The following is a 23540-nucleotide window of genomic DNA, read 5'->3' on the forward strand; positions in this document are numbered from 1 at the left end:
TTGAAAAATTATTTTCAAGAGATTGCTTCTATTTGTAATCCCCAGAAGAATACTGTAGCAGTCAGCTGTTTGCTTCCCTTACGGCTTGCAATGATTCAGTTTACAAATTATAACTTTGGAACTGTGATTCCTGCTTTGAGTACTCTGAAAAATTGTTACCTAATTAAATAATTGTGGCGGTTGTTTATTTTTTTAAATCCATATTTGCAGCTGAGAGTTACAAGGAAACCCAGATGGTGAAGATAAAAGAAGAACCGATGGAAGTTGACATTCATGATTCGCAGGCTTCAGTGTTACCCAGCCAACCCAGCCAAAATGTTGGCTACAGCACTTTACTAGGGCGAGACATTAGTGAACACATACAGAAGGCACCAGAAGGTCGTGTGATCCCAGACAGAAATCTCTTCAGCCAAGATATATCAGTGAAGATGGCATCCGAGCTGCTCTTCCAGTTATCAGGTAAAAGCAGTGGAAATACTCAGTAGTAGAATTTAAAGAACAAAAAGAGATTGTGTATAACCATTGAGGTGCCATGAAAGTGTGAGATTGCTAAGGCTGAAAAATAATAGGAGTTAGTGCCCTTCTACCCTCACATTTGAAACTCAAAAGCCTTGCCAAATGTCCCCCATAGTTAGCATACGCTTTAGTGCACCGTGACAGTCAGGTCAAGTTCACAATATTTGAACTGAATTGGAAAAGCCAGGGTTCAACTCCTGTATTTTGGAAAGCTAATTAAATAATTTGTGACAGCTGGTTGATCCAGGCCTTGGAGTACAGGGAACTTATAGATGGCAGTTACTGGCAGAAGTGGCCGGTGGCTGCGGCATGCAGTGCTCCTGGGGCTCTACTGTGCAGTGCTCTTGACAAAGAAGGTAAATCTCAGCTATTCCATAAAAGCAATGATTTCAGCACAGTGTTTAGTGAATGCTTGCATTGCACACTCTGCGTGGAGCACTAACACTGAAATATGAAGCTGAAAAAATTTGTTGGGAGTTAGTTTAAGTAAGATCGTGCCCCTGTTCTCTAATCATGCTGTAACAATTTTAGGGTAAATTATTCTGGATTATGCTGTTATCAGAAAGCATTAAAATAGTTCTACTGTACAAAAGCTGATAGGGAAAATATGATATATGCTAACCAGAAAAATCATGTATGTTCCCCTGCAGAAAAGGTGAGCAAAGAGCACAACCACAATAAAGATAACACCATCAGAACTACAGCCAGGTAAGCGCAGTCCATTGTTATCTGCAGAGTTGTAGTGTACATGGCATTCCTTCGTTTTGCCTTGTGAACTCAGATGTGTTTGTGTCAAAATGGGCCAAAGTGACTTTCTCCTCTGATCAAGTATTCACACATCATTGTAAGAAATATTTTTTCTGTTATTTTTCTGTAAAAACTGAAAATTAAAATAAGCTGCATAGTACATGAGGTGCTTGAGGGAAGAACAGGCTGAGAACTGGATTTTAAGACATAGGTCGATGTAAGAAGAGGCGATTTTGATTCAGTCTTCTGTCAAACTTGGATTTCTTGAATAAATTTCAGTTGAGTATTTTATCATCTCAGTGTCTTCCACAGATGAATCTTTAAAAGTCAGAGACTGTAAAACAATGCTAATGAAATATTTGTTAAATATTACAGTCACATTAATACAACCAATGAAACTATACAGGAATTAAAAACATGAATCAATGGTAGCATGCGCTGTTAAAGAAATATGCACTTCACAGTATTTTGACTGCTAACAAATCCATGAGTTGTTTAAATACACATGAGCAATGAAGTGAGGTGTCTATATGGGAAATTCAAAGCTCTTGGGTAATAAGTGGTAGCTAGAACTGGTAAAAACTAGGGAGCTCATGGTGAGGAGTAGGCAGGAATTGGCTGCCAAGTCCAAAACTTAAATCTTTGATACCTGCTTGAGCTCTCAACTAGTCTTGGGGGCAAGGCTACATTTATTTCCTACCTGAAAGTTCCCTAATCAGTGTGGATGGATTGAAGACTGAGCATGCTGAAGTAGCAAAGAGTTCCTTCAAAGGTGGAGTAAGACCTTCTGTGCCCCTGCAACCCCTTTTATAGAAGTTCCCAGAATGTTCAGTGCCTGCTAAGACAACTTTGTCTGAACTGAAATTGAAAAGCATTTCAGTTGCAGAAGAAAAGATCTCTAAAATATACTGTTCTTAAATTCCTAGGTCTATCTCATTCCTTCATGGGAAGTGTAATAAATAAATAAATAATTTAATAAACTGACCAGCTCACTAAAGGTACATTAGGGACTTTCTGATGTTACAGGTTGAAAGATAATTAAATTGAGCATTTAACTTCTGGCTACTGTGAATGCTTTCTATATTTGCTAGTTTGGGAATTTGTGGGATGTGCAGCCTGCATAACTTTCCTGTGACTCTTTAAAAGTATAAACCTGAGAGATACATATAGACATAAATGCACATATTGTCCAACTACACTTTAACTATCCAGAGTGCATTGCAGGGAGGAGGTGACAAATAGTCAGTTGAAAATAGATTTGAGTGTCTCATGAGGTTACTGGCAGGACTGGTGTGAGAATCCAGAGCTACTTTTGGATCTATCAAAGATAATTCAAAGTAGAAAGGTTGAGGACAGTTCAAAGATAACTTGCCCTTCTTTTGACTGCCAGCTTGTAAGAGGGCAGCACAGTTGGCTGTTGTCAAATATGCACTGAGTTTTACTGAGAAATCCCAATAATGGCTGCTACCCATCAGGGCATGAAATGCTGCATGCCTGGTTCAATTCTACCAGGTGCTTTTCTTGTCTTATCTATCTATCAACAGAAGAAGACATGAATGAGAAGAGCTTCTTAAGGGCAAGTGAGTCAGTCTGCTAAATCCTACGAGTTCAAACAGGTTGACTTGGAAGACCTTGCCAAAAAACCCCCACCCAAAACCAAACAAACAGCTGGAAGTCTTCACTGATAAGGGTATGACGCCTTCTCAAAAATAGAGTGTGATGGAGCAGCCAGTGGAAGATAGAGGCGCTCAGGCTGCATTAAGAAAACACGCAATGCTGCAGTTTGGCTCACTAGCCTTCATCTGGATTAATGACAGGAAGGAATTTGAATCATAATTGTTATGATTGCTGACATAATTGTTAAGTTTGCTGACAGCTGCAGAGTTCCAAGGTGAGATCCGTGTTGTCCACCTGTGAGTGGCTGGGGAGCATAGAGAATAAGTTGTGTCATTGGTGAGAGTCTTAAATCAGCAAAGCCCCAGCAAGGTAGGGTACAGAAGCACTTTTTGCTGCCTGATTCCATATTAACATTTCCAACTGTTGCCTGTCTGTTGCTGTTCCTCCTGTGAGTATTCCTGGACTTTGTGAGCATATACTTCCATATGACTTTGCTTAAGCAGCCAAAACTGGCAAGGATTCCTCACAGTTCAATGGCTAAGTGAGACGGTAGAGCCTGCCATCTGTGATATGAAGACAGCAAGTGGAGAAGCAAATGATCTGGAAGTGAGTACGTGAGCATAAGATGCCAAGATAAGTTTCTTTCATCTAGAGAACCGTGTAGCCATAAAACTGGAAAAGTTCAGCCTAAAAAAAACCCAAACAAAACAAAACAACAAACAAATCAACCAGAACCAAAAAACCCCAAACAAGGAGCTCTTCCCTCTGTACATTGCACTGGGAACTGGAGGACATATCAGGTGAAATTAAAACTAATAATAGGGCCAACACTGAAGAGATTCAGCTGCCATTCTAGAGGAAGGCAGAAAAGAGGTATCTAAGGAAGGTTCTGTAATTCACTGGAGGCCAATGCTGGAGAGGGAAATCCTTGGGACATAACACAGTGCAATCTTCAGCAACCACCTGCTCATGACATATGGCCTAGCCTGAAATAGATGAGCTCTGCATCATCCCTTTTGCTTAGAACCAGCAGTGAACAGTGTCTCAGTGACTCAATCTAAGACACAAGCAGGCAGGCTGACATGGAAACCAGACTGGATTACAAGATTTTGAAGAGTTACAACAGTAATAAAACTTTTTTACTGGTGTTTTTCTTTCAAATCATTAAACCAGTAAGAGGAATGTTGCAATAAATGATGCCGTATTTTTATACAGCGTCAGTCTGTTTTATATTGTGTCACGCCTGAGTGGGTGTGTGAGTCTTGGAAAAAGTTAAGTTTTGCACATGTGGGCTGGAGCTGTTTTGCTTTATCCTGATCATTTGTTTTCTTGATTATTATGCATTGCTCAGCTATCTGCCTACACTGAACTGTTCAGGTTTGGGGCATCTTCATGCCTTACCCGCCAGCACAACCTAATGTTGACTGTGTTTATGTTAAAACTTGTGTAGAAACACCAAAATATCCCATTAACTGTCACACATGGTGCAGCACAAAGTCAATAATGGCCGAAAAACTTAACAAGAAAGTAAATAATGTGATTGCCAAATGTGTTACATGATCAAGTTAACTAATTATCAACAAGTTTCCCAAAAGCAGAAGAAACCTGACTAAGAATAGAAGTGACTCAGTGGAGAACACCTTGTTCACTCTCTACAGAAAGACTGTATGAGGGGAAAAAAATACGCAAATGCCGCTGTTTAGAGTGACACCTCGTGTATCTGGACTGGTAGGGTCAACTTGGTTGGTGCTGCTGGCACGTGCCTTCTGGGTCTGAACTACTCACTGTACAATGCTTTGTAGGACCTTATACTACATTCCTTACCCTGAAAGGATTCTTGGATTTTATTACTGAATGAGAACAGGCTGCAGAAACAAGCTAGTCTCCTGTCCTGCACCGTGAAAACAGCTAGTGTAAATCAGCCTGTTAAGGAGTCTCAGTATGAGAGAGATAAAACTTCATGTGTTTCTCATTTTGCCTAGAAGAAATTGAAAGTTAGCATGCAGATGGAATACACTAGCATAGAAAGCAGTTTTTGAAGACAGACAAACCATCCTTTTTCATTTTGAATTTCCTGATGCACCTGTTAACTGATGTCTGTCTGTACTGTAGACAATGAATTCTTGTTTCTGTTATGATCTTTAATTGAGCAGAAAACAAAATACTTTGACAGAAATGTCAATTCACTATTGAAATTGACTTTTTACTGCCTGTTAATTAAAACAAAAGCATGCTATGCATTTTGGAGTCAAGTACCTGATAATTTTTGTCCTTAATACTCTTTGGGAAGTAACCATTCAGTTAGCTTATATTAATTGGTTTTTGCTTTAAAAATCAAACTCATGGAGTTATCTTCATTCATGGAATGTCATATCAAAAATGAACTATTCAGTATCTTAACCTAAAATTTCAAAAGTTTAAGTTTAAAAATAATTACTATATACCTCAGATTATTAAATAATACTATTCACCACATTTCCTGATTGCCCTCTCCACATATGACAGTAGAACACAAATTTTTGAAACATTGATTTTATAAATATAAGAATGATATATGATTGTATTGTGCTATAGAAAATCTCAGATGTAGAAATGTAGTTTAAAAGCCTTTTGGGGGGACTTCAGATTTCACTCTGATTTGCAATTTTACCAAAGCCTGCCTCTACTCCATACCTTGCCTCACAATCTGCATATCTTTCAGCATGAATTCTGTAAATGAAATGGGGTTCTTTAACAAGATGGTATTTGTTATAATATTAAGATCAAAATAATATTAAGGTCAAAAATAATATTTACCTCTTCCATTAAGTGCTCTTTTGTTTACAAAAAGACATCTTATTTTTCCTATAGCCCTTTCTTTTCTGAAGACACATTTAGACAATCACCATTCACTTCCAACTCAAAAGATCTCTTGCCTAATGAAACTACTCTTCATGGAAGAACACCTGCACCAGGTCAGATACCTTTTTCTTTCATTACTGCCAGTTAATATATATTTTAAAAATTTTCTTACTGTCAACTCTACCACCTGACCAATGCTCTTAAGATGTATTTTGCTTTGTCAAAAGGCAACTCTCTCTCATCACCATAAGTACTTATTATTAAGCAGAAAAAGAAAAAAGTTAAATATTGCAGAAGCATTTGTATTAATAGTCTTTAGACTACTACTTCCTTGAGTTGTACAAGAGTCTACAAGAGATTAAACTCAGCGGTATTAACAGAGGTGAGGGGGGTTTGCGTGTGTCCCACATATGTATAGGAGTTTTACCGATGTATTACTGTCTGGGATTCTCCTGTTACTGGCCATCTCCATCTCTCCGAGAATAGACGAAATATTTGCAGTACGTGTGTCAGAGTGGCTGAGCTTGGCAATACAATTTTCCTGCCTTTAACAATAATTTAGAAACCTTTTTGGAAAGATGTAGAGTTCTTAAAAACATGTTAAAAGGCCTCAGTATCTGTGGGTACATTCCCAGGGATCTTCTGAGCTAGTTGACAGGCATTTTATGTCCAGATATAGTTTGGGTTATATTCTGTATTAAACTGGAGAATATAGACATGTAACAATACTATTCAAGGTGGCACAGAACACATGAAAAAACTCGAGACATGCCTTTACTGTCCTGTTGCAAAATAACTCATTTGCTAGTTCATTGCTATCTGGTCTTAAATTAATAGCTCTTGGCTTCTAAAGGTCAGTAATTACACAGCCATGCGTAGTGGGGGTTATTCACCTTTTCTTAGCAATCAATAAAGTTTTGGGCACGTTACTGCTGATTTTCAGCTATAGACTGTCATTTAATTTACAGCTTAACAGACCCTTCATTTTTTTAAATGCTTGAATAGTCACTTGACAACTTGTGAAGTGACAGAGGAGGTTGAGCTAGATGTTGTCTAGGGGTATGCATGGTAGGAAGAAGAAAAACTTTTGCAGCATAAGGACAAGGGTCTTCAGACTACTCTCAGCCACACTTTTACCAGGAAGCAGTGGATTTTGTAACTCGGGGTGAGGAGAACCAGATCAGATGTGCTGCTTTTAAGTATTAAAATGTAAACCAGGTTAGCACTTCAGTCCTGGCTTTTTGACCTTGGCATAACATGGAATATTCATGTGCCCAGATGAAAGACGAGAACTCTTGGACTCCTCAGGCAGTGCTCGGTACCTCAGAGGACACGGCCTCTAGCAGCAATACTCTTACATCATACCGAGATGAATGCATAAGAATCTTGATTCTCTGTAAGACTTCATTTTAAGTGAGACCACTAAAACTGCTCATGGGTTTTGGTGACACGGTTAATCTTCTGCTTAAAAGGTGTAAAGGATCTAGTTGGTGAGGACATCCTGGAGTGTTAGAATGGCTTCTGAGGAACGGAATTTTGTATGTTTATGCTGCTCCATATTCCACCCTATGGAATATAAGCATTACTTTGATAGGTCTGTTTAGTATAATACATATTGCTCTGTGATTATAAGACTGATATGTAATAGCAGCATGTATACTGAAAAACAAAAATGCCAGTTTTTGCTTCATTTTTATTTTTGGAACAACCCTATCATTCCAAATATGTTGATTTTTCTCAATTTCACAATACATTCTTGGACCTAAAGTGCAACTTCACAGTAGCACCAGGAATGTGATTTAAATTTTTAATCAGTTACAAATGTGATATTCATGTAAAAGAACAGCAGAATACCCACAGGTAGATTTCCTACTAGTTTTGGCCTTGCAAGAAGAAATAGTCTATGTAGTGCTATGGATAGCTCGGAAGAAACTTTATCCCTGTAGGGCGTAGCATAAAGGAACAGTAACAAACCGTTGTAAAGGCCAACAGGATGTAAGAGAAAATACTGTGGAAATGTGTATGTGGTGTCCCACGGATAAATGGTACGTGTGCCTTCACTTGAGACTTGTTGTGGATTACTTCATCCCTGAAGCAGGATAGTAAGAATTAGAAAAGAACAGCATAAGAAAATGACAGGAAATTCCCAGTCTGGTGTTGAATCTTCAAGTCATCAACTAAAATCCAAGCGGATTAACTACTAATGGCCAAGAGTCTTCATTAAGCAGTACCCCTGTCCAAAAATGTGGCTCCGTGCCCCTGTCCCCATGGCTAGCAGAGGCTGATGGACATGCGTGGAGTCTGAGCTGCCGCTGTGTGCTGGCTCTGTGCGACCAGGCTTGGCTCAGGCAGGCAGGGTGGCCCAAGGAAGCCTTTGCTGCCAGTTGGTCTGGGTGGCCGTGGTGGAACCCAATGTACGTAGTGCTTCTTTCCAGGAGAGCACCAGTGTGGGTGGTTGTATCCCCAGACTCCTGCCAAATTTCTGTCTGCAGACTTTTTGGCACACTAGCTGCAGAGGAATTGGGAAAAGTGACAGGAACACAGGACAGTAATATATCCTGTGTGTCAAGTTTGATTCTTTTCTATAATAAGTAACAATATGATGTAATATCATTCATTAATTTATCAAGATCCACCTTAAATCTGTTGTACTTATTATGTGTATGAAGACACGGTTTCAGAAGCTCACCTCTTGGAAGGGCTGGGACTACTCTCTTTTCAGCCTGAATTTATTCACAGCAAGTTCTACTTTTGTTGTTTCACCAATGGTGTTCTTCAACTTTGATAATTCATCTCCCTTGTGATGTTCACCATCTGTCAGAACTATATATGCTATTTTACAGGAAGTCTTACCAATGACATTTTCAGTGGCATGCTGTCTTCTGTATGTATATTGGAAATGCCTCTCCTGATTAATCCCAGTCTTTGTAACTACAACATGCTAATGACTCTCTCTTCATTTGGTAATCAAATAGTAGCATTTTTTTCTTTCCATTTACAATTTCAGCTGATCATTTCAGCATGGAACAGAAATTCTTGTTCCCACTTTCTAAGCATGTTACCTTGTAATTTGAATGGTTTCATTTGTTACTCTAGCTCTGAAGATTATTTCTTTGATACTCTGAAATTTCTGCATATTGATGATATTGCTTTCATTAATGCAGTGTTGAGGTTTGTTTTTTTTTTTTCTGCTGAAGCTAGTAAAGAGGATTTTTAAGTCTGGTTGGTCCAAAGTTCAGGCCATGAGACTTCAGCTTAGTGGCCTCCTCAGCACAAACCATTTCAGTTCTTTTCATAGCCAGTTTATATGAAAATTGCAAGATCAGGTATTTAAGATGAAGAGCACTTTTTGTAGGGCATTGAGTATATAAGATCCCCAAGGAGTATGAAGTAATTAGGAAAGACCTATTAAAAGATGTGTGAGAGCAATGGACTGATCAGGGCATTTACTAGAAAAAAAAAAATATAGTGATGGATTTGGCCTGAAAAAAGGTGAAGTAATCCTGATCAGCAGCAGGATCACAATAGAAGTGATTCTCATGCAGCAGCTTTTAAATCTTTTAAAGGAAATGGCAATAAAATCTCCAATAACTGTCAGAAAGGGGGTTCAACAGCGCCACAGAAGTCGTGGTAACTCTGTGATGAATTCTTGATATTCTGAGGAGGGAAGCAAGTAGTTTCCTATACTAGAGTACATCCTGTAGTATATCCAAATGTTGGATAGATTTGGGGAACTACTTCCCTTCCTTTTTAAGGTATTTTGTATGTTAATAACTATACGAAGTTAATTGTCATTACATTAGACTTTTCTGTTCTACTATCACTGTCCAAATAAGCTCATTTTTTGCTCAAAAATTGAAATAAGTGTTGATGTCCACATCAATCGAACACACTTTACTCAAAAATTACCGTAGTATCAAAGTCATATTTAATACAAAATCATATTAAAAAAAATTCAATAATTTAAGCTTTCCCCTATAAGAATAGGAAAATGACCTTTTTTGGCCTCCCAAAAGGTAGGGAGAAGACATGAAAATTTCTATTGTGGTCACTTTAAAAGGCCATTTATATCTCCTGTTTATAAGACTCCTTTTTTGACAGAATAGAGTTTAGTTGTATTTTGGAATATTTAGTTCAGTCCAGATTTCTAGATGAATTAAAAACTGGTGTTCCTGACCCTTAGCCAATCTTTAATGTGTTTTAATAGTTCTCCACTACCTCACTGACTCATTCTGCTTTCATGATATCCAGATGAGTAATATTCACTATTCCTTTTCTGCTCAGTTCATTACAATTGACGAAGACCCCAGCCATGGATTTTTGGGAGTATTTTTTCTTCATGTATATCTGTGTGTAGTATAATAATATTTCAGTATTTTCTCTTCTATTCACCAGGGACCTGGTATTCTCCTTCATTTACACTGACAGTACCAAATACTGAAACAGTCTCATCTGTAGCTGATTAAATACATTTTACAAAAACCTATATTTTAATGAAAATTTAGTATTTTTTTGTAAAACTGTGATTTTGATTGTGGTAGGTGAATTTCACGTGGCTAAAATAGACTTTTGGAACAGGAGGATGTAGGTTTTGGGAAGCTGTAGCCCTGGCTTTTTTAGCTTTGTCTGTCGGTGCCATTGCTAAATTTACCACTGTTACTTATTTCAATGAAATAAAGCGAAGAAAGCTTCTGTCCTCAAGTATCTTTTTGCAAATGCATCAGAGCGTTTTCTGTCACTGTGTCTCCACACTCGTTACTGACCTGTAAGATGACCGATGGGCCACGCTTCCTCTTCAGAAAAGTCCAGAAATCAGTATTGAATCAATAGCATGATACTTAGTTCAGTAGAAAATTTGAAACATTGTGCAATAATTTTAGATTTGGGTTCTGTCAGGTGTATTTTTATTGATGATGTCATTAGTGGCATTATCCCATATTTATGTTTATTGAACTAAGGTAAACAGGCATAACAAAGTTTCCCATATGTTTGGAACTTCAGGACTATTCAGTAGTTGTACGCGTTTTTCCTGTTGCTGTTCATACTCACACCCTCCTTCTACTTCTTTTCTCTAAAGTAGTAATTCCACTGTAACTTTAATACACTTAAAGGGGAAACTGGCTGCTCCCTGGGCCACATCTTCGCAGGTTCTCCAACAGAGCGATACTAACATTTGTGTGCCCACATGGCAAGCCAGAGCAGGGGAAGTAGTGAACTAATATATATATTTTTTTCTTTCCCTAATAGTTAGTGGGAGTGTTGGGATGTGAGCAGGGTGAAGGCAAGGCCATATCTTTCAGCTGTGTGAAAATTCAGCATTTGTGTGAGATTGACGTGGCTGTGGCCACACTTATCTTGTTTACTTTCTTCTGTGACTGTAGTTAAAAAATATCTCCTGAGAGTTTAGAGTTTTAGCTTGAACGTGATAAATAATCAAGCTGTTCACGTTGCACAGATACCACATTCTTTAGTATGAAGTAGTAGTTTGCATGTATCTTCCTTCCCAATCCCTTTTTAAAGATACTTTAAGGTTAATACATGTCTCAATGTTGTAATTTTTTCATAGGTGAATTAAAGCATCTAGAAAGTAGATAGTAAGGGCTCTTTTGGTCCAACCTGCAGACATATTCATTCATTCATATATAGTATTCTCTGGCAGTATTTGCGCTGTGATTCTGGTCTCCTGTTCTCTGCAGTGAACTGAACTTCTGCGACCATCTGCAGCAACCAGCTGAATTTTGGGTCATCAGTAGGTTAGTTAAGAAAGTCAGAACTTCAATAATTTGAGTATGAGGTTAGAGTAAATCTGACTATAGTTTCCATTCCTTCACAAGTTGCCAGTGACAGTTTTCCTCTTTTGTCTCTTTCAGCTTACTGCCAGACTTCTATTTTTAACTAACCTTACGTTGTCCCCAAGACCACTGTAACTGCGCTGCAGAAATGAAGGGACACCCTGAGAGTTTGAATTCTCTGCTGTTGGCACTTTGTCACCCTGGAAAAATGTCCTTAGGGGACGATGGAATGGACAAGCCCTGAAAATCTCTGCTAAGTCATCAGCAATGAATTGTTGGCATTTAAATTGCCCATGTATAGCTTCCCAGCTATGGAACCCTGGAGTTAGAACAATTTGCACCTTCTTACGGTGATGGTTGTTATTTGCTTATATCTACCAAAAAGTCTCTAACTTCACATTGTGGGTAAACCTCTGTTTACTTTAGGAAGGCTTTCTTCACAGTCCTAAATATTAGAATTTGTAAAGGAAAGCCGGGGTTTAAGAGCACAACTACAAGCAATTGATTTCTAATTCATTCACAGCAGCAGAACCTGTGGATTCTTATTTTTGAGAGAATCACAGAATGGTTGAGGTAGGAAGCCTGGTACCACCCCCTGGCTCAGAGCAGTCAGCTTGTTGCTCAAGGCTGTGTCCAGTCAGGTTTTGGATATCTCCAGGGATGGAGACTCTCTGGGCAACCTGTGCCAGTGTTTGACCATGCTCACAGTAAAAAGGTGTTTTCTTATGTTTAAGTGGAATTTCCTGTGTTGCAGTTTGTGCCCTTGCCTCCTTTCCATTGGGCATCACTGAGAAGAGCCTGTCTTCATCTTCTTATTCCCCCTGTTGAGTATTTATGTAGATTGGGAAGATGCCACCGAGCCTTCTCCAGGCTGAACAGTCCCAGCTCTCTCAGGCTCTCCTTGTGTGACAGATGCTCCAATCCTTTAATCATATTTGCTGGCCTCTAGACTTCTTTGAAAATCTAAAAGAATATTTCAAGATCCTGGCAGCAGTTTCTGTCCATGTGAGATGGAACAGCAGTTTTTATTGGCAAGTTTTTCTTGCAGAGGGAGGGCGTGTGCACACGCATTGACCTATATAGTGCATTTTTCCCCTGCTTTATCCCATTATTAGTGCTTATGGTCATTTCTTTTGCTTTCAGTTTTGGCCTGAGTTATGAGCTCTGCCCACACAGGGCATTAGATATCCCCTTCAGTTTCTTGATTATGAGAGTGCCTGACCTCTTTTGGCTTCCTGGCAGGGTGAAGTGTAGAGTGGCACTTTGTTCACAGCACAGGGCGTGCTCCAGCAGGCACTTGGTCCTGTTGTTCATTTCGATCTCAGTATTTTTGTGAAATGTGCTTGCTGAAAGCAAAGCTGTAGGTGGATGCCACACTGCTGTCATTGTGGTCTGCAGAGCACCGTAGCAGGTACTCACTAAGCCTTGCAAAGTCTGGTTCTCTTGGTCCTCAACAGCACCCATTTAATTTTATTCCTCTTCCGGCACCTGTCTGAGGTAAGACTCAACCAACTACCCTTCTTTTTGTGTATGTGTGTGCATTTGTGTAAAAATCCGTGCAGATGCATAAAATAAGAATACTGGAGAGATCCCTCTGACAAATCCAACCTGTATGACAGCTTTATAGATGGTAGGAGAATATTTGTGACAGTGTGGCAAATTGATCTGAGTAACTGATTTTAGTTCCTTATCTCTACCATGTATTTTACTATAATCTTCACACAAAAAGAATGTAGTTTGGGTACACAGTGAATAGTGTACACTCTTTGCACTCTGGAGAAGGCTAGGGACTGTCAGCCATCGTGGTTGCTCTCTGAAGTCTGATAGCAAGAGACAGATAACTGGCAAGTTGTGGAAGGTGATTCTGGGGAAGTGAGATAATTGGACTGCTATAGAAGTGGGCTGTGTTTGGCTTAGTTCTCCAAAGGAAGACAGATTTTGCAGAATTTGTTCAACATAATTCAGTGCTAAACTGTGTGACAGTGGTTCTGGCTCCAGCATGTTTTTTTATCTGTCACATCCTGTCTTCAGATTCCCAAGATGATCTGCCTGGGTGCAGCCTTGACAACTGCTTTGCACTGCAGTCATCAAGCAGAGGGTTCCAAAGTTCTGGTTCATTTCATGGGATTTTAACCAACCCGGCTGCAACCAATTACAGCATTACATTTCCCTTGCAGCTTTTCCTGGGCCTGGTGCTAAACAGGTTTGCATCTAGTGCATGTGTGTTGCGAATCTGTGATACAGTAATAGCGACTCTGTCCTGAGCAGCCATCACAGTCTTCATAACAAACTTCCTTTCAGAGCTGAAAATACTATTATGCAGAACAAACCGTTTCTTGCTCAAACATGCATAGTGTGTTCTTTGGCTAAAATAGGACAAGTGAAGTGTGTAGCATCTGCATATGTGTACATTTTAAAATTTTTCTCATCAATCAGTATTCACTGACCATTCACACAGCTACTAAGGGCAATGTGATCAGATCCTTCTGAGGAACAGGAGTAAGTCCTAGAGAATGGGGCAGTCCCTCCCTCAATACAACACATGCTAAATAGCAGGACACATGAATTGTTATGGGTGTACTGAGTTCACATCTTTTCCTTGTGAAGTCACTGCACTAATTATTTTGCCAATTATTTACAGCGCCTTTAAGATGAAAGGTGTTAATCAAAATGGACAAATAGAAAGATGCACATTCAGGTTCATGTCTGATGGCTGCCTTAAAAGGCACCTGACATCTATCTGAAAATGTGTGATCCTTGTTCCATTACAGACTGCCTTTATAGAGCGTAACTTTTTTCCCCCTAGTACTGTGCAGTCTTCTCATACAGGCAAAAATATTTATTTGTATTTCATTTCCCTTTTCTGTTTGTTCCTCCTAAAGCAGGATCAGCCTCATGGTAAAGAACAGAGGAGCAAAGTCATTTCACTCAGAACCAAGTACCTTCTGGTTTAATTCAGAATAAACCTGAGCTAGACTTCATTCATTAAACCCAGCAAACCAGAAGCTGTTAAGAAATATCACCAGCATCAAATCCAAAGCAAAATGGCCAAGGGTAACAGTTTCGTCCCACATGAAAAAATAAAAGCTTAGCAACTGGGGTTTTTACCCTTTCAAACAGAGCTGGTTTTGGCATCTCTTATTTTTTTGCCAAGTTTTCTGAGTCTCTAACAGTTATTCAACATCAAGTGATTTTTTAAAAAAAATTAAAATAATTGTTGCTATCAATATTTTAAAATAAATCTATAACACAACTGGAGGTCAAATTTGAGAAGGGCTTCATGAGCAGCTACACTCATCCAAAGTACAGAATCAGACGTGGGCTTTTGCTTACCTTGTCTTCTGCTGGCAACTGAATTCAGGACAACACAAGACTGGCCAGCAGGTTCTTGGGGCCTGTGTTTTGATGCAAGTGACAGAAGGCAACTTGGTGAAGAATGACCATGAAGTGATACAATCTGGGGTTTTTTTTTGGGAAAGGAAGAAGGGAAGAGAGCAAAATAGCAACAGTTGGCTTCAGGAAGGACAACTTTAACAAACTTGGAGGTTTGTATGGAAAGAAGCTTAATAACAATTGTTGCCCAGTCCTTAAACAAACTTGACCGCTTGACTTGAGTGAGGCTTTTGGTGCTCCTTTCCACAACATGTTCATAGTAAGCAGGGAAACCTAGGGTAGGTGAAACTTTAATTACAGGGTTGAGTGTATCCGTCAAACTGTGGGGACCAAGTGCGGTTCTGCTCTGTGCCTGCTCTAGTGTTATTCAGTCCTTTCATTAATGTTGTGGATGATGGAAGAGAAAGCATGTTTATTAAATGTCCTGGTGATGCCACGTGTAGAGGTGCCATAAGCACTTCAGAGGACAGAATTAGAGTTCGTTCTTATCTTGAGGAGTTGAAAAAACAGTCTGAAAAATAGCAGCCAATTCAGTGAGAACAAAATTCTGTGCCTGGGGGAATGATGAGTGCCACAAAGGAAGGGGAGGGATGAATGTCCAGGTGGTGTGATGCAAGGGCAGGATCTGGATTAGTCTTGGTCAGACACTCTATGTAGAGCTGACATTGTACATGTTGTATAAAGGACAAACGTCTGGCTGAGAGGTCAGAAATGTCTGTAAGGCACATGTGATGGTTGGGCTCTGCAGCTGGAGTTCTGAATCCGATGTTGGGCTCTGTAATGCAAGCACAATGTGGAGGACAGCAGTGGTCAGAGGTTTAGAAAATGCAAGCTATTCATCAGCATTGCAGGATTTGTGATTATTTAGTCTGGAGGACAGATGATTATGGTATTCAAATATGTAAAGTGACAGCTTTGAGAGAGAAAGAATAAACCTTGCCTGTGTGAATAACAGGCTTAAATAACAGCCGTGGAAATTTAACTTAAAAACCAAGTAAACCTTTTTAGCAGTGGGATAGTTTTGCACCAAAACAGCTGTCACAGGAGGCTGTGGAATCTGTCATGAGAGGGTTTTTAAAAAAATAAGTTAGACAAGAACCCACCAGAACCTGCCAGGACTGACAGGTACATTTGGTGTGTGACTGGTGTGCCTCCAGGCGAGGGACAGACAAGATGGCCTCTTGAGGTATCTTCCAGCTCTAATTCTGTGATATAAATTCAATAGCAAAGCTATAATGGCTGTTGAATAACTTCTTGAAAGAGACTTGATGGATGAGGTTTTTGGTTTAGAAATGCTCAGCATGCTGTGTTTTAGACTCTGCATTGTATTCAAACCCATCTGTAGGCTCATATCCTATTTTGTCTGTCTTAATATCAGAATATTTTATAAAAGTGAACATCAGCATTGAGTCAGACTGTTTCCTGAATATGGAACTTTTCCAAACACAAGCTCAACACGAAATAGAAAGACAGGACTTAAAATTACTTTTTTTCACTCTGCAAAAGGAATTGGAACACATCATACCTAACATTTCTTTTTAGAGTTACCGTGGGACACCCCAGTCCTCACCTATCTGTCTTGTACAAGGTTGTCTTCTATAATATTTGTCTGCCTAAGAGTAAATCAAATGCAAAATTCAAGAAGTTATTTGGACAACTATATCTAAATAAAAAAATCCCATTGTTTAAAAACAATCTAAGCAAGGCTGAGGATACTTTTTTTTCTTCTACAGCACGGTTTCAATCAGGGTGCAAATTTGCCCTGCTGGTTCCTGGGTGTTTTAGCTGAGTTTGGGACAGTCGTGGTTCTGATCAGTGCCCTGCAGATGCAGCCTGAGCAGAAGGCAGATGGGACAGCAGAGCAGAAGGACAGAGGCTGGTTTGCAGGTAGATGCATGTGCTTGTGATAAGAGAGCGAGGAGAGAGGTGAAGCTCTTTTTAAGAGTGAGTTAAGGGCTTCAGGGAAATGGCAGAATCACTGTTTATCACTCGCGGAATCTGCAATAAAAGCACTAGGAATGTTTTCTTTTACAGCAGCAACATCGTACTGCGAAGGGTGATACTGCTCCCTGACAGCTTGGTAGAACATGGAAAGGTGGATCTGGCCAAATGTTTGCAGTTACTTTCATCTTGCTTTGAATCTTTTGTGTTAATTCAGTCAGCGCAGGAAGAGGGACTCAGTCTGCATTTGGCGGTTTATTTTGCAATCCCCCACTGAGGTTTCTGGTCATCAGCTTGTAGTTTCTCTAGTGTGGCAGCTTTTGTGCCACTAGAAGGGATACAGGAGGCTGAAAGAAAAAATGTAGTCTAAAGGCCAATTTGTCATTATTTGTATCTGAATTCTGGATGAGGACTACTAGTGTTAGCCTCTGGAAAGTGACCTCAATGTGTTATTACCTTCTCTCTAGGAAACAAAATCCCTCACTTTGCTGGACATGCAAGTGGAAATTGGCACAGTGACAGAAACAAAAGAAAAAAAGGAAAATTTGTACATACGCCATAGTAGTCCTAAAGGTGCGTCAGTGTCTGCAAATGATTTTAGAAAGGGTTTCTTAGGATGCGGGTCTTAGGCAGAATTGTAGGAAAGAAATTAAAAGAGTAGAAACCTATTCACATTGTGGAAATTAATTAATCATGGTTTGAAATTAACAATAAGAACAAATTATACTTTCATAAGTTCATATGGACTGGATGTTGTAGTGCCCAAAATAAATGTTGCAAGGAGTGTAAATGGATGAGCTAAACGTGAGGGACACCTGCTTGGGAGAGACTTGGAGGGCTTATGTAAATTCATTACAGCTCATCTTAGAGTTATCAGGAAGTTCTTTTCAGAGGGATATTCTACCATTGTATTGAAATAAAATATATTGTGCAAAGGCAACAGAGAGCACATCATCAAGTTTTTAAATGCTGATAGATGTTTTTTTTTTTTTTTTTAATTTACAATAGCTATTATTTCTAGACAAGCAAAAAAAGTAAAGTTATTATGATGGGGCTCTTAGCTACTGAAAGGAATGATTGTCCTCTTGGCCAACAATGACCAGATAAGCTTTTAAAAACACATTTTGGGGATGGATTTTTGGTGCTTTCTATCCCTTTATTGCAACATGTCAACTCCCTCAGTGAAATAAAATAAACCAGTTTCCATCTGGACCACATTGCATTACTTCAGTTTGGTTTCATGACTGTAGGTGACCTTCACTGTGTTAACTCTGACTGAGGAACTCCTGGAGCCTGTGCAGTGAGCTAGAGGGACTCTTCCGTGATTACTTGTCTTTGGCAAGTAAATTCGCAGCTCAGGCCCTTACTTTGCATATGTCTGGAATTTCACATTGTTCTATTCTTATTGTGTAAGGAATGAAGTTACCACAAAGATGATCCTGTTTACGCTTTATGCTAAAGCAGTACAGTGGATAATATGAGCTGGGGGGAATAGAGGTGTTGTTCACTCTTATCCTCAACTTAATGTCTTGCTGTATGTGTTGTGAAAATAATTTTCAAGAAATGACTGCAAAGTTATTGCAGCTTTAGGGTTCATTAAAATCTGCAACTCCGGCTACCTGGCACAGAATTTACAAATACAGGCTGATGTAAGTTTTGAACTAGGGAATTTCTCTCTTCGTTGTTTCTTACACGTTGAGCTTAAGATGGACAACAAAAGCAAATCTCAGAGCTTTATAATGCAGATAAGGTTATCATAAGCCTTACTGTTTATTTGGAAGTCTTCTGTTGTGTAAGTGAAGATTAAATAGGTGTTAGCTTTGAAGCAAAGTTAGAAGGTGGGGAGTGGCCTTGTGTTTGGAAGGCAGCGCGTCCCTACCTGGTCTTTGCCCTGACTCAGGTTGTGTTTCTCTCACCCTGCTGCTGCCTGTCCGTTTTTGAGCAACGGGCTCATTTTTAGCAGTGAATTGGGCTTCACTGTTTTACTGTGTTCCTCTATGGAGGCATATTTAAAGCTCATCTTCTATTTGTTTTTATTCTTTCCACAAACCTCGACATCTTTATCACTTCTGAGTGACCCTTGCAAGGCAACCTTGTTGCCTATTGTTGCACATTTGGAATACTTCTATGCATGATATTAATGTTTCTTTTTGTGGGTCATACAAGCTTCTTATTGAAAGATTTCATGGTTGATGTTTTTAAAAAGAGCAAATTAAGCACCGTGTTACTGATACATAAAATCACTTGGGTTCTATTTTCTTCCATATCAGGGATTTTAAAGTATCATAACTACCGCATTTAACTGCATACCATAGTAATGTTAGACATTTGCAAAAGCATTTGAGAGAAAAATGAGAGCATGTAACTTAGCTGGTAAAGTTTTTTTATTTAGCAAGGAGAATTTCTTTGCTTCCTCTGTGCAGTTGTTCTGTCATTCAAATTGTCTGATGATGTGTTTTTCAGGACTTAGGAAACAAAAAGTCCATGTCCTCCTTGCAAGCAGAACTAGGGTTCTTATATTTGAGAAATATTTTGTGTTAATTTTTATTTTTAGAGTATTATTAAATCCCTCTAAATAACTTATGATATGTGACACATGTTGTGACTGACAGCACGGCTACATAGACCCTTCCTTTGTTCATGCTCTGCTGCCAGTGCTAAAAGGCTCTCAGACTGGTGCGAGCTCAGCCCTGGCCACACACTGGGGGATGTGGGTTTGTCTGAACAGTTGCCCCTGGATTGGTGTTGTAGGGTACAGAACTGACTGCTTTCAGCAGCTACAAAAAGGCATTAAAAACAAACAAACAAACAAACAACGAAGAAATAAACAAAACAAACCCAAAACCAAACCAAACCAAAAAGACCCCACCGCTGCCAAGGGGTCAGGGGTTCAGGCAAACCAGCTTGGAATTGCAGCGGAGGCTTGAGTCAGAAAAAAAAATCTTTTTATTTTTGTGGGGAATATACAAAAGTTTTATGTGAAAAATGAAGTTGCTTATCTCAGGCTAATAGTGGATGAGTCTGCTCACAATAAGTGATACATCCTAAAATAACACCAGACAGGTTGCTGTGATGCTGGTGGTGACAAATGAAGACTGCAGGACCGCTCAGGATCGCAGGTACTTTCAAGAAGTTGCGGGACATATCTTACTGAGGAACTGCAGTACCTGGAAGGATTCCTTTGTTTATTTTAACTGGCTTACTAGAAATAAGAATTCTGGTGCTGCAGGTAAACCCTTTGTGAAAGTAAGTTGGGAAAGGACTAAGATATGTATAGTATTTGGAACGCTGCAATTTCATACAGTCAATATATGTTTGAGCTTGTGAGCCCTTTGCAGGCTTTCAGCAATCAAGCTTGTAGCCAACCTTAATTACATATTTCACGAAAGGAGTTCTCAGTTTTTAAATACAGTGTTGCTTCTGAGGTCCATGGAGGTGTGAAGACAAAACACAGGAGCAGCTGTTTTAAGTGAATTACAGAATGTGAGAGGAGACAGTAAATTATCAAAGGTTATAAACATGAATTTGTCTTCTTTGAATGAGACTTCATGATACTTTTTGCTTGTTTTCTTAGCTTTATCTTTTTTGGTTAAATATTAGTTTCATTCTTTCAGTTGCTAGTGTAAATGCTAGGCATGGCATTGAACAGCAGATTAAAATATAATGTAGTATAAAAGGCTGTGAAGCAGTAATTGAAAAAATAATTAAGCTACATTAAAGAAAATAATAATCCAAATACCATATATCAGAGTCCAAAGCCAGTCCCTGGGGAACTTCTTGTGTTTGACAGCTACTAGCAGTCACAAGCCTGATTCAGTGACTGCAGACAGTTACTTATGTATTCAGGTCACGCTTTACTCTCTTCTTCAGTTACAGCTTCAACCAGCTACAGTCTCCTCTCTCAGCATTTCTTGACAAAAGTCGGGTTAAAGGCTTTTCAGAAGGGCTGGTCAATGCACTCTCCATATTGATATTACCAGTTTGAGGATTAAAAAAAATAAATTAATCGCTAAATGTGAAAAGTGAAAACATATACATGTGCAGAATTATGCCTAACAGCTTAGGAAAGGGATAGAATCATAGAATCATTTCAGTTGGAAAAGACCCTCAGGATCATAGGGTCCAGCCATAACCTAACCTAACTCTAGCACTAAGCCATGACCCTAAGAACCTTATCTAAATGCCTTTTAAACACCTCCAGGGATGGTGACTCCACCACTTCCCTGGGCAGCCTGTTCCAATGCCTGACAACCTTTTCTGTGAAGAATTTTTTTCCTAATATCCAATCTAAACCCCCCCTGGCACAACTTGGGGCCATTTTCTCTTGTCCTATCACTTGCTACTTGGGAGAAAAAACCGACACCCTCCATGCTCCATCCTGTTTTCAGGTAGTTGTAGACAGCAATAACGTCTCCCCTCAGCCTCCTTTTCTCCCGGCTAAACAGCCCCAGTTCCTTCAGCCGCTCACCAGCTTCATTGCCTTCTCTGTACTCTGGTATTTCAATGTCCTTCTTATGGTGAGAGGCCCAAAACTGAACACAGGATTCAAGGTGGGGCCTCACCAGTGCCGAGTACAGTGGCACAATCACTTCTCTAGTCCTGCTGACCACACTATTCCTGATACAAGCAAGGATGCTGTTGGCCTTTTTGGCTACCTGGGCACACTGCTGGCTCATGTCCAGCTGGCTGTCAATCAACATTTCTTCATCCAAATCATTGATAAATAGATTAAACAGAACTGGTCCCAATACTGAGCCCTGGGGAACACCACTCGTGACCAGCCGCCAACTGGATTTGGCACCGTTCACCACAACTCTTTGGGCCTGGCCCTCCAGCCAGTTCTTTATCCATCACAGAGTACACCCATCCAGCCCATGGGCTGCCAGGTTCTCCAGGAGAATGCTTCAGGATACGGTGTCAAAGGCTTTACTGAAGTCTCAGTACACAACAGCCACGGCCTTTCCCTCATCTACTAGGTGGGTCACCTTGTCATAGAAGGAGATCAGGTTGGTCAAACAGGACCTGCCTTTCATAAACCCATGTTGACTGGGCCTCATCATATGGTTCTCTTATATGTGCCATGTGATATTACTCAAGATCATTTGCTCCATTACCTTCCCCAGTACTGAGAATAGACTGACAGGCCTGTAGTTCCCTGGATCATCCTTCTGGCCCTTCTTGTACATGGGTATCACGTTAGCCAACTTCCAGTCAACTGGGACCTCCCCAGTTAGCCAGATTGCTGATAGAAAATGGAAAGTGGCTTAGTGATCACCTCCACCAGCTCCCTCAGCATCCTTGGGTGTATCCCATCTGGCCCCATGGACTTGTGGGTATACAAGTGGTGTAGCAGGTCGTTAACCATTTCCTCTTGAATTATTGGGGCTTCATTCTGCAATAATGTAATAGCAACTCGCTCAAGTGCTGGGCTTTGTTTGCCAGAAATTAATGTATTTGAAGGGGCAAGAGGAGGGACAGCACAATATTTCTGCAGTCGATGTCCACTTTATCCTCACCTTAGGGAAAATTCATGTGGTAGCAGTCCCAGCGGTTTCAAACCCCATGTTGGATGATCAGCTTTACACAGCTACTTGTTATGAAGTTGACTGGAGGTTAGTGGGAAAATGATACCAGGTGATGCAGAAGGGCAGAAAAGGCATTGATAAAGATGCATTTAACTAAATTTCATTGAGAATTAGGTTTTACCTTTACAGAAAATATTTAACTCTTGAGACTTCTGTGCAGAACAATTTCAAAAATATTTTTTATTAGCCTGTAATATACTGAGTCTGAATCTTTCTATTATTTTTTAATGATGTACTAGAGAACTTGAAGGCCTTCCATTTTACTGATCATTTTTGTTTTAAATTCCAAAACCCATACAGGAATGCAGTCTAAAACTTAATAATTTCAATATTATTTTGTCATGTATGCTTTTCTAACATAAAAATTTTGGAATTTGCTGTGGAGTATTTGTTTAAGGCAGAAATCTATATAAAGTCTTTTTTTTTTTTTTCCCCCTTCATTTTAGTATAGGGATGTCATGGTGAAAGACTGATTTCTGTGGGCCGTCTCTCACAAGGGTGATTTATTATGTAACATCAGTTGGTCTCAGTCTGTCTGCTTTCCAGCCATGGCGTGACCCTCTGTGTAGGGTACTCTTAAAGGATAAGGATGCTGACTCCCTTGCTTTGGGATACACAGAGGATGCTGTGCACAAACCACTATTATGGTCCCAGAGTTACTGGACTTACTTCACAGAAAATACCATTCCCCGGCATTAATTAGAGACAAAACCCAGGGACTGAAGGTGGATGTTGACTCACCTGATTCTTCAGGTCACTGGCGAGGTCAGTTGCTGGGTACATTCTGGGGAGATTTCTGGACCGCTATATGGACACACAGCTCCAGTTTCCCAGCTGCAGACAGAGCTGCCCAGAGGGCAAGGTGGGTGGAAGCAGGTGGTTTTCCTTGGAGCTGAGAAATCTTCCACAATGTGCTGAGGCTCCTTTTGCACCAGAGACCAACTCCGGTTTGTCACGAACAAACTAAGCAGCTTGTTGAATAGAAAAAGCACTTTTCTACAGAGAAAAGATTCAGCAGAAAGAGAAGAAAGCAGCACTGTAGTTAGGACTCCAGGAATAAACCTTTCAAAGATGTACCTTCAAAACACTTACAGGATCTTCTTTTGCA

The 23540-nt window shown here is 39.8% G+C and overlaps 1 protein-coding gene across 5 annotated transcripts in view; it reads left to right on the plus strand.

Annotated features, from left to right (window-relative positions):
• ZNF827 (zinc finger protein 827) overlaps positions 1–23540 on the plus strand; it is a 106387-nt gene that overhangs the window by 66637 nt on the left and 16210 nt on the right. For all 5 annotated transcript variants that reach the window (XR_011738866.1, XR_011738865.1, XM_065837409.2 and 2 more), the window contains exons 6-8: positions 211–459; positions 1167–1224; positions 5731–5834. Coding sequence is in view for 3 of the 5 variants with exons in the window: in XM_065837409.2 (XP_065693481.2) it covers positions 211–459; positions 1167–1224; positions 5731–5834 (411 nt within the window). In the remaining 2 variants the exon portion in view is untranslated. The remainder of the gene's footprint in view (positions 1–210; positions 460–1166; positions 1225–5730; positions 5835–23540) is intronic.

The sequence above is a fragment of the Patagioenas fasciata genome, chromosome 4 (genome assembly GCF_037038585.1).
Source record: "Patagioenas fasciata isolate bPatFas1 chromosome 4, bPatFas1.hap1, whole genome shotgun sequence".
In the NCBI taxonomy this organism is placed as follows: domain Eukaryota; kingdom Metazoa; phylum Chordata; class Aves; order Columbiformes; family Columbidae; genus Patagioenas; species Patagioenas fasciata.